This window comes from Onychomys torridus, chromosome 11 (genome assembly GCF_903995425.1).
Source record: "Onychomys torridus chromosome 11, mOncTor1.1, whole genome shotgun sequence".
In the NCBI taxonomy this organism is placed as follows: Eukaryota; Metazoa; Chordata; class Mammalia; order Rodentia; family Cricetidae; genus Onychomys; species Onychomys torridus.
In genome coordinates this window covers 3,905,478-3,918,551 of record NC_050453.1, presented here as the reverse complement: position 1 = coordinate 3,918,551, position 13,074 = coordinate 3,905,478, and the positions used below count along the sequence as shown (strand labels likewise).

The following is a 13,074-nucleotide window of genomic DNA, read 5'->3' as shown; positions in this document are numbered from 1 at the left end:
ACAGAGGGAGATCCAGGAAACTCTTCAAAGCTACACTGTCTCAAAAACAAAACAAAGCAAAAAAATTGTTACTCAGTTAGCAACCTTGGGGCCTCAGGATCAATCCCTAGCACCCCTAATTGTTTTGAGGTTCATTGTGGAAACTGGCTTTCTTTTTTTTTTTTTTTTGGTTTTTCAAGACAGGGTTTCTCTGTGTAGCATTGGCACCTTTCCTGGAACTCACTTGGTAGCCCCGGCTGGCCTCCAACTCACAGAGATCCGCCTGGTTCTGCCTCCCCAGTGCTGGGATTAAAGGTGTGGACCACCACCGCCTGGCTGAAACTGGCTTTTTTTTTAATGCCATATTAACTTCATTATGTGAATTTTCTTAGAATTTTAAGTTTGTTTGCATTTGAATTTAGTCTATTTTAAATTACTTAAGAGAATTGCACACAAAAAAAAGTTTTTCCTAGAAGCAAAGAGATATCCAGTGGGTATGCAAATCTATACATAGCATTTCACTTGAGGAAGTGGTGGTTCATTGCATCCTCCCCATCCCGCAGCAGAAAGCCTGCCCACAAGAACCCTGGCAGACAGTGCCTTTGACTGCTTCCCTCAGACAGACGGGTCTAGATGAAAGCACAGAGCACATTTCAAAGGAGATGAAGGAAACTTGACTTGGAAGGCCTGACTGCAGGATGGTGCCAGCACAGGGAGGTCCTGGGAATAGCTTACTGCCAGAGGCAGTCACACGAGAGCGTCCGTGTGTCCCTATGATCAGGGAGCCGGGTTTGTTGAAGGAGCTTGGTCTGGGTTGTCACACTCACTTGACTGTTCCACCCCAGCTTGCTCTGTCGCCATCTCCCCGGAACCCCGCGGAGCCCATTGCTGTACAGAACAACCAGCAGCTGGCGTTGAAGGTGGAAGGTGTTGTTCAGCATGGGTCTAAACCAGGACTCTTCCGCAGAATTCAGTCTGTGTGTCTGAGTGTCTCTTCCACGCTGCAGAGCAAACCTGGCCAAGACTACAAGGTAACTCACATGCGGAAGAAGTGTGTGTAGCTTATTGGCCCCAGTGGGGCTCTTCTCTATTCTGGCAGCTTCCCCTCCACACAGATCAGGAGGGCATAACTGAGGCCTGGGGAAACTGTTAGTCTGTTTTCTCTGCTTGAACCAGTTAGTGGGCAAAGCATTCAAACAGAGATCAAAACATGAATTCTGTGACTCTTAGTGCAGTCTAGAACCTATCTGAGGTCCACACAGCAAGAGTTATGTGACCATGTACCTCTGATCGGGTTTCCCACTCTGCCTAGTCCCATGCATCTCAGCTCCTCTCCCCATGCCTGCTTCCTTTCCTGAAACCTTGTTCATAAGACCCACCTCCTCTGGCATCATCTCGGCTCCACCTCCTCACAGAGAAGTGCTGCCTGCTGTGGCACATAATGTCCAAAGGAGCCTTAGGAGTTAGCTACCTTAAAATGTCATGAGGTAGGTTAAGTTCGCCAGCATCAGTCAGGCTATGTACTATGTGACCACGTGCTTCTGACCTGGTTTCCCATCAGTCAGCAATTGATGTTGCTTTCTAAAACTAGGATATTGCATATGTTCACATCAATACCATTATCTCTTTGCTGAGACATTTCTTTCCAATTTTGTGTTGATTTAATCCACAGTACGTGCCCAGGTTACTCTGGTATATTTGAACTAAGTCAGTGTAACAAGAAATAAGGTGAAGGTTTAAAAGGTAATCTCTAGGCCAGGGGGGTGGATAAAGTGCCTGCTTGCAATCATGAGGACCTGGATTTGGATCCCCACAACCCAAGTAAAAAATTCACTCGCCAGCCACCCTGGCCAAATCATGAAAACCAAGTTCACTGAGACCCTGTTTCAAAGAATAAAGGTGGAGCATGATTGAGGAAAAACACCCAGCATTGACTTCTGGCCTCCACTCAATGTGCTCACGGTACACACACACACACACACACACACACACACACACACACACACGCCCACACGCCCACACGTACATACATACCCACACTAGCAAGTGTATGATGTGTGCACACACGTGTATATGAGCATTTCACCATCGTGAGTTTAGGCTAAGAAGCTGAGGGAAGGACTGACGTGATCACCATTGTCACTTGATTTCCGTGGATGCCGTCCTCTGTCCACTCCCCAGGCTCAGCCGTCACTCTCCCGTCGTCTCTCTTCTGACTGATGACACAGCATGGTGCCCATAAGCTCTCCATAAGAACTTGGGGAATGCCGCGTGAAGGGCTGTGTGGACTGTGCTCAGATAGCTGTTATGGTTGGGTGATCTCAGATGTTGCTGGAAATCGTAATTAGAATTCATGTACTTATCCTTAGACAGGCCTGGCTCCTAGAGAACACTGGGTAAGCAGCTCTTGATGGTATTTAACACTTCCTGTTGCAGATTCCCATTGATAGCATGACCAATGAGATGGAGCAGAGGGTTGAGCCGCATAATGACTACTTCAGCACCCAGTTTCTGTTGAACTTTGCCGTCCTTGGAACACACAGCATTACAGTGGAGTCCTCGGTGAGAGACGCCAACGGCATTGTGTGGAAGACCGGCCCCAGAACCACCATGTTTGTCAAGTCCCTGGAGGACCCCTATTCCCAGCAGATTCGCCTACAGCAGCAGCAAGCTCAGCAGCCGCCACAGCCACAGCCGCAGCCACAGCCGCAGCCTCGCAGTGCCTACACCCGGTTTTAAGTGTGCTCCAAACACACTGCACAGCCATCAAAGTGCAAGAAGAGTCTGTGTCTTCATGTGCATTAAGTGTAAAGGTCACAGTGTGAAATCCATCACTCACTAATTTCTGTAGTGTGGCGTTCTGGAGATGTTTAAGAAATCACCTGGCTCTCATCCAGAGGATGACATCTTTTCATTTCTTAAACCCAGTCTTCTGCCTCACACTTAGCATTTTAGTTGTATTGTTCTTTCTGATTGGTGAGCTTTTCTTTCAAGAATAGTCACAGATCATTGGTAGATTTGACTGTATCTCTACCAGAATTATTGTGCTAACTGGCCCAGACCTGGAGTTCTGAGACAGGCAGTGGGAAGTCCTGTCCAGTGTGTGCCCGGTTCATCCAGGGCTGGAGAATGAGGCCTTCAAAAGGGACTGGAATTCTGTGGCACCTGCCTTCTAGACTGTGTGAGCCTGTGTCCACAGGTATGGCATCCTGCTACATCGGTGCCACCTTTTGTCTGTCTCCTGTGCTAAAGCAATGCTCGTTTATTGTTTTGGTCTTTAATTGACCTAAAATTTAATTTCTATGTAGCAACTAGCAGCTATATAGAAAAGTTGGAAATGAATAGTATGTTGTTTTTTTTCTGTCATGTGACTGTCATGTAGACTTTTTACATTGTTTCTAGACGTGAAAGTGGCTTGATAAAATGTCTTCATCTTTGATTTAAAAGGGACAGATCCTTCCCTCTGATTTCTACTGGACGAGTTACGGACTCTGCACTTGATGTCTAGACAGCAGTCTCCGTGGCTGGGATGCTCAGCTGGGATGCTCAGGAAGCAGAGATTTATGGTTAGACAGAAAAGCCCTTTTTCTATTTCAGTCCTGGTTGAAAACGATATGACAACATACTTGTCCTTTTGTAAGTGCTCAGTGCTCGGAGACCACAGTTAGTAGACAGCATGACCAGAGCGTGGCCAGTAGCCAGTGGGCGGGGTGCAGTGCCGTGATGAGGGCATGAGCCCCGGATCCCTGTGTCAATAAATCTCTTCATTTCTATGCTTGCGTTTTACTTTCTTCTCTTCAAAGTCATACTGATTCATAAGAAGACTTGAGTTGTTTTTAAATGCTGTTTGAGGTTTTTTGTTTGCTTTTTCCTGTCACATTACCTCTGGGGCTGAGAAGTGATTGACAACTTGGGTTCCCCCGAGGTCACTTTGCTTTATGAGTTGTTGCCCCCAAATAACAAATTCTGCTTACAATAGCATGTGCAAGTCTACAGTCTCCACTCTAAATGATGTCTCCCAGAGCCACCAGGTTGCACACAGTGCACAGTCTGCACTTGGTCAGCGTCTGGGGCGAACTTCCAGAGTGCCAGGGAAGATGCCGTGTGGAGCCCGCTGTCCTTGGCTGCATGTAGGAAGAGCTGAGTCAGTGTTCTACTTCTGGAGCTACAGTGAGTTGCTGTGTCTGTCTGTATAGAGTCAGACTTGGGTCTTTACAAAATGACTGAATTAGGCTAGATTTCTCCAGGCACATTCAGTTATCAGGTGTCTGAAAACATCAGGGAAATGACGTCTTTAATGAGAGATTCAGCTAAGGGCCAAGGATCCATCCCCTCATTCTGCCACAAGCCTGGCTTGGTCCTCAGAAAAAGACTGTTTTGTTTTGTTTTGTTTTGTATGGTTTGGTTTGGTTTGGTTTTGTTTTGGCTGTCCTAGAACTTAACTCTATAGACCAGGCCGGCCTCAGACTCAGAGATCCACCTGCCTCTGCCTCCTGAGTGCTGGGATTAAAGGCGTGCACCACCATGCCCAGCCTCAAAACTTCTTTTAATAACTTAAAATTTGGGGAGATCACAAAAGAAATTGGTGGCCTACTAGATTTGTTTTCTTTCTGGAGAATTCTACATGAAACAGTGCCTGAGACCTGAAATTCACTCAGTAATACAAGCTACTTAAAAGTAAAAAGGATAGGCTGGGCATGATGGTGCACACCTTTAATTGTAACATTGAGGGGAGGGGAGCAGAGGCAAGCAAATCTCTGTGAGTTCGAGGCCAGCCTGGTGCTACACAGAGAAACCCTGTCTGATAGTTGTGGTTATCAACTCTTGGATTTTGTGTACTAGGACCTCATACAAAGTTGGAAAGCAATTAAAATAAAAGCGGATCCTGATAGTAGAGAGTGCAAAAGTAATTGAAGCGGACTAGACTCTGTGTGTCGGGAGATCCAGGGGTGGGGTCGTCTGACTTTATGTTCAGTAGTATGCACTGTGTTTTTTGTGTTATTCAGGGAGAGGATGTGTTTATAATTTTAACACTGATGAATGAAAAGAATTTAAAAAGATGAGCATGCTAGTTAGGAAGTAAGCATGTTTCCCAATTGGCAATACCGGCACTGAAGAAGGTTCACTGATTCAGAGGGCAGTCCTGCCTTTTCTTAGTCCTTAAGTATTGTGTAGTCTCGTGACTGACTGTGAGGGCATAGTCTTTGCGCCCACACTGCCCACATTCAAACTTGCTTTACCGAGGTTTGTGACCTTAGGAAAGCTAAGTACTCGGTTACTGTTGCTATGATGAAACAGCATGACTAAAAGCAACTGGAGAGGAGAGCGTTGATTGGGCTTACTTACCCTGAATCACAGGGCATTTAGGGAGGCCAAGGCTGCAAAACAGGCAGGAGCCTGAAGGTAGGAACTAATGCGGAGGCCGTGGAGGGTGCTGCTTCCCGGCTTGCTCCTCATGGCTCGCTCGCTCAGCCTGCCTTCTTAGAGAGCCACCAGCCAGGGATGACATCGGCCACAGTGGGCTGGGCCCTCCCCCTCAATCACTAATTTAAAAATGCCCACAGGCCTGCCTACAGCCCACGCTTGTGAAGATATTTTCTCATTTGAGGCTCTCTGATGACTAGCTTGTGTCAAGTTGACCTCAGACTAGCCACCATACGTACTATAGTTCCTGACATGGAGACTCTTCTGCTTTATGAGTAGATGGGAGCATTGAGTGCCCTATACTACTGATTCAGGGAAGCACAGGACGTGCCTGCCACATGGCAGGTGCACTGCTTACCCTCAGCATTATCGCTCATGTTACTGCGCTCCCGTTGTCTCACAGGGTTATGTTTTGTTCTTTTCATTTTTGAGAAGGCTCTCGAGTAGCCCAGGTTGGCTGTAAGCTTTCTCTCTGTCTGAGGATGGCTGTGGACTCTCCCTCCTCACCTATCAAGACTTTGCAGACATGTGCTTCCCCTGGCTGGGTCAGTTCTGAAATCTACCAACACACTTCAGGCTACACTGGATAATAAGATAAAATGTTTACCTGCTCAAAGTGGGATTCTTAACACTGCATATTATAAACCAATAAAACATTTAAAAGCAAATACACAAAGAAAATTATAGAGTGGTTTCTGCCTTCGGTGGCGATGTTGATGGTACATTGACTTGTTATAATCCGGTGTAAGTGAGCTCTCCCTGTGTGACCTATGGAGCTCAGAATGACCTAGGTGGCAGTGATTTGCAACTGTGCATCATATGTTACTCTTTACAGGCCCTGGATTCCATCCTCCATACAGAAGTCCAAAGGGCTGGGTGGTTCAGTGAAAAGATAGAACCAACAAACATGGTTAGCCAGGGCCCTCAGGAAGGCGCTTGATCTTTCTGTACCAGTATCTGCCAGCAGACTGGATTGGTGGGTGCCTGCCCATTGGTATCTAGAACTCGACCAGCCTGGGGTGATGATGGGAATGTTCTGGATGCGCTGCATCAGCCACTGGCCACACTAGCTATGCAGTCCTTAAGAGCTCACGTCGGGAACGGAGCGTTCATTTTCCTCAAACATGAAAGCTGCTGTAGCTGCAGACTTCCTCGGTGAGGAAGTGAGACTGAGATGGGATGGGGACTCACCCTTGGGATTTAGAGTAGTCTGTTGGAACCTTGCACACTGGAGACTGGGGGCTTCCCCATCATCCAGCAGTTGTGTGCCTTGCTTCTGGTCACTCAACACCATGTTGCTTAACAAAACCCTGCCCTGTCCACAGTGTGGCCCTTGGGCCTGTCAGTCTCAGGCCTTGAGGAGAAGTCCAGAGGTGAAGGAAGGGCTTAGACCTGCCAACAGCCCTCCAGCAGTTCTTCCTAACACCACCCCCCCCCCCCCACCCTCCCCACCCCCGTTTCTCGCCTGTGAACACAGACCTTTCGCATCAGAGCTGTGTGTTTCATTGTCTCTGACCCAGTTCCCATCCTGTGGTAACTCAGTCTGGAGTGCAGCAAACAGCTGAGCTTTGACATTTTTCTTCCCAACACCAAGGCCTGTAACCACTGTTTTCCACAGACTAGTAAAAGATCCCAAGGATTGTGAATTTACTTTTTAGAAAACTTGATTACAGCTAGGCTGAAGGGCTTAAGAACACCGCTGCTCTTGTAAAGGACCTAGGTTCAGTTCCCAGCATTACATGGTGGCTTGTGGCTGTCCAGAACCCCAACTCCAGGGTATCTGACACCCTCTTCTGGACGTGTGTGGTTCATATGTATCTGTGCAGACAAAACACTCACACATACACAGAAAATAAATCTTTTCAAAACTAAAAACCAAAACAAACCTACAGCTACAAAACAGAGTCTAGAGTTGCCCTTCACCCATCCCTGCCTGTCTCCCCAGAACAATTCTCTTTCAAACAGACAAGTTTGTTGTGCAAGAAATAATCGTCCTCTTTATTATTGAATTCTGGGTAGAGACTGACACTTGGTGGAGTAAGTTTAAGGAATGTCTTCCTCACAGAGCTTGTCTGCAGGTCAAACTTTGTACACTTTTTCGGCAAGCTTAGACTAAAAACACTTCCTTGCTATTTCCAGGTAGGTCTTTTGTGGTGGGGTTGTTGCTACTCTTGTTCCAGTAAAATTATAATACCACAAGTTGGGAAAATCAGGGCCATTCGCCACCCGCCACCCTCTAGAGAGGACGAAGAAGGGCGGTGTGCAGGAGAGAACTACTCACTCCGACCCTCTTCGCTTTCCTCAGTCATTTGGCTTGTGAGTTTGTTGTATTGGTTTGGTTATTGGTTTTATTTTTTGTTTTGTTTTTGAGACATGTAATCCTGGCTGCCCCAGAACTCTATGTAGACCAGGCTGACCTCAAACTCAGATCGATCTGCCTCTGCCTGCCAAGTACTGGGATTAAATGGCATGGCCCTGAGCATGAGCCACCATGGTGACTCACTTGTGAGTTTTGCTGAAACTTGCTTGACAGTCAATGTTCACAGTATTAAGAACAAAAGGTGTGTGGGGATCTATTAGACTGAGAATTATCAAGGGACTCCAGGGTCTAAGTCTTCGGTTTCCCAACATCCTAGAAGGTAAAGTGGGCTGCTGTACCTGAGGTACCTGCCACCCACTGAACTCTGGAGAACAGGCATTATTGTCTGTCAACATCTCCCTGGCAGCATGGGTGGGGGATGAGGGCCTGAGGGGTGACAGTGGCATGCTAAAGCTTATGTCTCTCCTCCCTGTCTCTTCCTGCCTTCACCTACCAGCAAGGGCAGACACTGGGTGATGGGGATCATTGAAGCTAGGACTGGAAGAATGTTCAAGGCCTATTGTTAGAGAATGAATAACAATGGTTATTTTGCTAGAGAATGTGGAAAGGGTGCAAAAGTGTCATTTCTGCAACTTTTGATTATTTCATGTGTAGCACAGAGGCCCAAAGAGGGCATTGGGATCCCCTGGAACTGGAATTACAGATGGTAATGGGCCTCTGTGTGGTACTGGGAATTGAACTCAGATCTTTTGGAAAAGCAGTCAGCTCCTAACCATTGAGCCATCTCTCCAGCACCTGTTTCTGAAGTCTTAACAGTGTCCTGTGTGACACAGGAAATGATCATGCGTCATTGGGAAACTGGCCATGCTGACATTCCCTCCTTTTGTAGCATTTGGAAAGCATCTCAGAAACAGCTGAGAGCCCCTCTCCAGATGCAAGACTCTGCTACTCTTGCCAGGCTGCTGGGTGATTTGAGTTCTTCAATGTCACACTGCAAGAAGACTGTAATCACAGGATCACGTGGCATCATCAGATCTCAGTGTTACTGTGTCCCCTGGGATGCTCAAGAGTATATTAGCCCTGGCTAAGATTGCACTGTCAGGGAAGAAACGCATCTGGGCCCCTGATCTATGGAAGAGTCTGCCCTCAGCACTGCCCCACCTTCATGACTCAGTGACTGATGGAAAGCAGCTTTTTCCAAGCAAAAGTTTTTTAACTCAGCTAGTTCCCAGATTATGCCCAAAGCTTGGTCAACAAGACCACAGTTTGGAATTCATTAACTACTGAGCGTGTACCAAGTAACAGGTGCTGGAAGTACAGTGGTGGGCAAGTTCCTTGTGTTCTGGGCCATGCCAATTCCAGTTTCTCACCCAGGGTGTGAGCCAGATGTTAATGAGAGGCCTCCTTTGGCCTTGACAGCTGGATAAATAAGCCTCCTCAGAACCTGACTGATTTCTCCTTGAGAGGGCAAAGAAAGGTCTGAATGGGCATCTCCAAGTAGCTGCTGATCCCTGTGGTGAAGTGTAGCCCTCTGGGAAGCCGCTCTCAGCCTGTGCCTTTCCTTCGGTGTTGCTCAGATTTCCTTTCTTTCCAATCTAAGCCATTCATTGCAGTCTTAACATGCCTCAGATCTCTGTGTTTGGGGGAGATGGGGAATTCCTACAAAGCCTGGGTTCTCCCCTGTCTCCAGTTGTCCCACAGTGAAAATCCCACTGGCCTCTCTAGACTCCCAGGAATGCCCTCAGCCAAATCTTCCAGACAAGCTCCCTTGTGTTCCTCTGTGACCAGTATCCTACCCAGAATTGTGTATGATTAGCTGCTCAAGAGGGTTGGCTTGAACATAGAGCCTTGGATATATGGTGGCACATGCCACTGCTATCCTCTGATGTACTGTGCCCCACAGCACCCCCTGGCACATGTTGGCGTCTCCCTTCTCACACCTGACTCTTGGTGTCATCTGTCATGTGGAGCTAGTAATAACCCTGCCATACAGCACTGTGACGACACATGCTAGGTACCTCACGGGATCCTGGTGTCTGGCTAGTCTCCTGGAGTCACCTTCCCCATGTGGCCTGGTGGCCCAGGAGGTTTCATGGAAAGAAATGTCAATTGCATTAAACTATGGTCTTGGGGGGCAGTTCTTCCTCTTGAGAAGAATGTGCTGAGCCATTTGAGGGCCCAGATTAGAGAGGAATGTATTCTCTCCTCTTGGGAGGAAGCTGTATCCATCCCTCAGGCTTAACTGTGGGCACAGCCCTGGGCAGGGCCAGGGGCAGTAGATGCTTCCCCAGCATAGCCAGCTAACTTGGTCTTCTCTGAGTCTGGGGTATTTACAAATGCTTATAACCAAGGCTAGTTCATCATCACATCATCACGGTCATGGCTCAGTGGTTCCTGCATTGCTAACATCATAACAGCTGCATTCTCATAACGTTTTTAGAGAGATAGCTAGCCCCTCCTAACAGCATGAAAGGAGGAGACAGTTTCTGCAGAGATGTTGAGGGTGAGGAACAGCTTGGGGGGGGGGGGGGGGGGGCTGTGAAGATGACCTCTACTAAAGAGCATGTGTTCCTGAAGAGCTGTAGGACAGGTCTGCCCAGCCACCAAGGGAGTTTCCCAAGGACCCTCAGGAGGCAGAGGGATAAACTATATGACCTTGGTCCCATACCTTCACTTGGAGGCTTTGGCTTCTGGCCCAGGACTACCTGGGAGATTGAGTATGGTCTCCCCACCAAGCACCTGCCCTCCAGAGGGTTCTGGCTATAGATAGAGATACAAATAACCCAAGATACTGCCTGTCCTTGGAGCAAGTGGCTAGGCTGTGGCGCAGAGGGAAGGAGGGACCTGGAGAAGATGAACAGAGCAGCCCTGAGGGTAGGGTGGGATGGGGTGGGGTGGGATAGGGTAGGGAGAGCCCCTGACTGCTGAGGAAAGAAAGGGCAAGAGGGCTGTTCCTCACTTGGGGCAAGTTTCTGTGAGATGTACCCTAATGGGGAATGGCCTACTTGTGGAAAGAAGGGGCTGTCCACAGCACTCCCCCGAGGCCTAGCACCCGGGCTCCCAGCCTCACACTTTCCTGGAGTGCTGCTTTTTGCTTGTTTCGGCATCTTTCAGCCAATAACTTTCTATTTCATCCCAATGCATTCCAATTTGGGGTTGGGGGAGTCTTCCCACTGGGTTCCTGATGTAGCCCAAGATAAGTCTTTGAAGACTCTGCACACTTAGACACCAGCTTGTCAGTAAGCTCTTGACACCCTCTGTGTATAACCCACACTGCAGAAAATAGCATCCTAGCTGGGCGGTGGTGGCACACGCCTTCAATCCCAGCACTCGGGAGGCAGAGCCAGGCAGATTTCTGAGTTCAGGCCAGCCTGGTCTGCAGAGCGAGATCCAGGACAAGAACCAAAACTACACAGAGAAACGCTGTCTCAAAAAACCAAAAAAAGAAAATGGCATCCTGGACATTGCATGAGCATGCTGTTGTATCTTGGTTCAGCCCTTCTCCAGCCCAGAAAAGCCAGGTTGTCTCTTCATGTGATTTCTCCATGTTCCTCCACAGCCTGCTTTGTTCACTCTTGCCCAAACTAATCAGGCCACCTGGGCCTTGAGGTTGGCCTCACTGGACAAAGTGGTGCCTAATTTACTATTTCCTGTTACTAGGATCAGACTCTGGCTCTCCACGCCCTTCCCACCTCCACCCCTCATGCTGGCTGTTCTGTCCTGAGTGAGCTGCCTGCTGCTCCCCTCACAGTCAGAGGTCGAGAGACAGACTTGCTGTGTGTTCTGGACACCACACAGCGTGAAGATGAGTGCATGGCCCACGAATACCGGAGATGCCAGTGCAGTGCTGGTGCACCGAGGCACTGGCTGGAGTCTGGAACGGGAAGCAGTGCGGCAGTAGTAATGCTCACAAGACCCTCGTTTCCTTTAACCCAGACGTGATGGTGCACACCTGTACCCAGCACGCCGCAGTTGCAGGGTTGTGAAGCCAGCCTAGGTTACACGATGAGGCCTTGTCGAAAGCAAGGAGCAGAAGAGGTGGAAAGGGGGCTGGGGGATAGCACAATCGATAAGTGCTTGACACACAAGCACTAAGGGCCTGAGTTCAGATCCCCAGCATCCACAAAAAACCTGGGTCTACCAGAAATACCAGTAGTCCCAGCACCGTGGAGGTAGAGTCAGGAGGAGCCCTGGGGCTTGCTGGCCAGCCCTCTAGACCTTTGTTGAATTCCAGTTTCCTTGAGAGGCCCTGGCTTTAAAAATACCCTGAGAGTGACTAAGGAAGTAAACTGACATTGACCTTTGGCCTGCACAACCACACACGAGTGCACAACACATGCACACATACAACCACACCCAAGAGAAGAGGCAAGCACTGAAGCTTGTTGATCGTCTCCCTAAAGGCCCTCCAGCAACGTAGTCTTTGGAAGTCAGTCATGTTCTCATGAACTGACCAAGGCCCTCGTGTCAAGAGGTGACACATTCAGAGTCCCTCAGGACATTCCTGACACCAAGGGAATCTGTTCGTCCATGGTGCTGAGGTCTGGGAGGATGAGAAGGACACCATCAACCAAGAAGGCATGTGCACTGCCTCTCAGAAGATGCTGTGGCAGATGGAGGAGACAAAAGAAAATGACAATGTTGTGGTTATTTTAATCCCACTCTGACACTCCCAAGACTGACAATAAAGTTTACTTTGAATCAGAGGGCAGAACTAGCTACTAGTTGACCAAAATTAGCCATAGAGGTTTTGGAGGACCGAGGACATATAGAGAGAGACACAGAAAGTTGTAGGGAGGGACTGAGAGAAAGGCTCAGTCTTTTGGATAGAGGAAGGGGAGAAGAGGTCACTTGGTTGCTTCTCCATCATTTCTCTGATCAATCAGGTTCTTACCCTGAGATCTGACTCCCAAGTTTTTATTGATAAAGAATAATTAGATAACCACTTCATAGCGAGGACGAGAAAGGAGAGGAGGTCAAACTGGATTTGCCTCATGGCTGTAAGCTGGCCCGTGAGAACTGGTGGGAGACACCAAGATTGCTAAGGCTCGAAGCTGTTGCTTACCGAGTTACTGCTCCCCCCTCAAGCTCCTAGCCCATCTGCTTCCACTTGCAGCCTCTGCAAAGGATTTTGGCTCTCAGAACCTCTCTCTGGAGAACTAGCCCAGTAGCGGGGAGTCTTGCCGGTGCCCCAGCTCCTGTTCTCTGCCTGTAGCGACAGAAGGCAGTCCAGCCTAGTTCTTGCCCAAGGCTTCCTGAATAGCCTGGTGTGGCAGGGGCAGCACTCCACACCAGATCTCCCCAGTCTGAGGGTTTCCCCGGGGAAAAGTGGAGGATAAAACAACAAGGCA

At 48.5% G+C, this 13,074-nt stretch overlaps 1 protein-coding gene across 1 annotated transcript in view; it reads left to right on the top strand.

Annotated features, from left to right (window-relative positions):
• Window positions 1-3,752, top strand: part of Ints7 (integrator complex subunit 7) — a 59,780-nt gene extending 56,028 nt beyond the window's left edge. Inside the window, exons 19-20 of the mRNA XM_036202332.1 lie at window positions 825-1,010; window positions 2,416-3,752. Coding sequence (XP_036058225.1) covers window positions 825-1,010; window positions 2,416-2,718 — 489 coding nt within the window. The 3' untranslated portion in view covers window positions 2,719-3,752. The remainder of the gene's footprint in view (window positions 1-824; window positions 1,011-2,415) is intronic.
• Window positions 3,753-13,074: the final 9,322 nt, after the last annotated feature.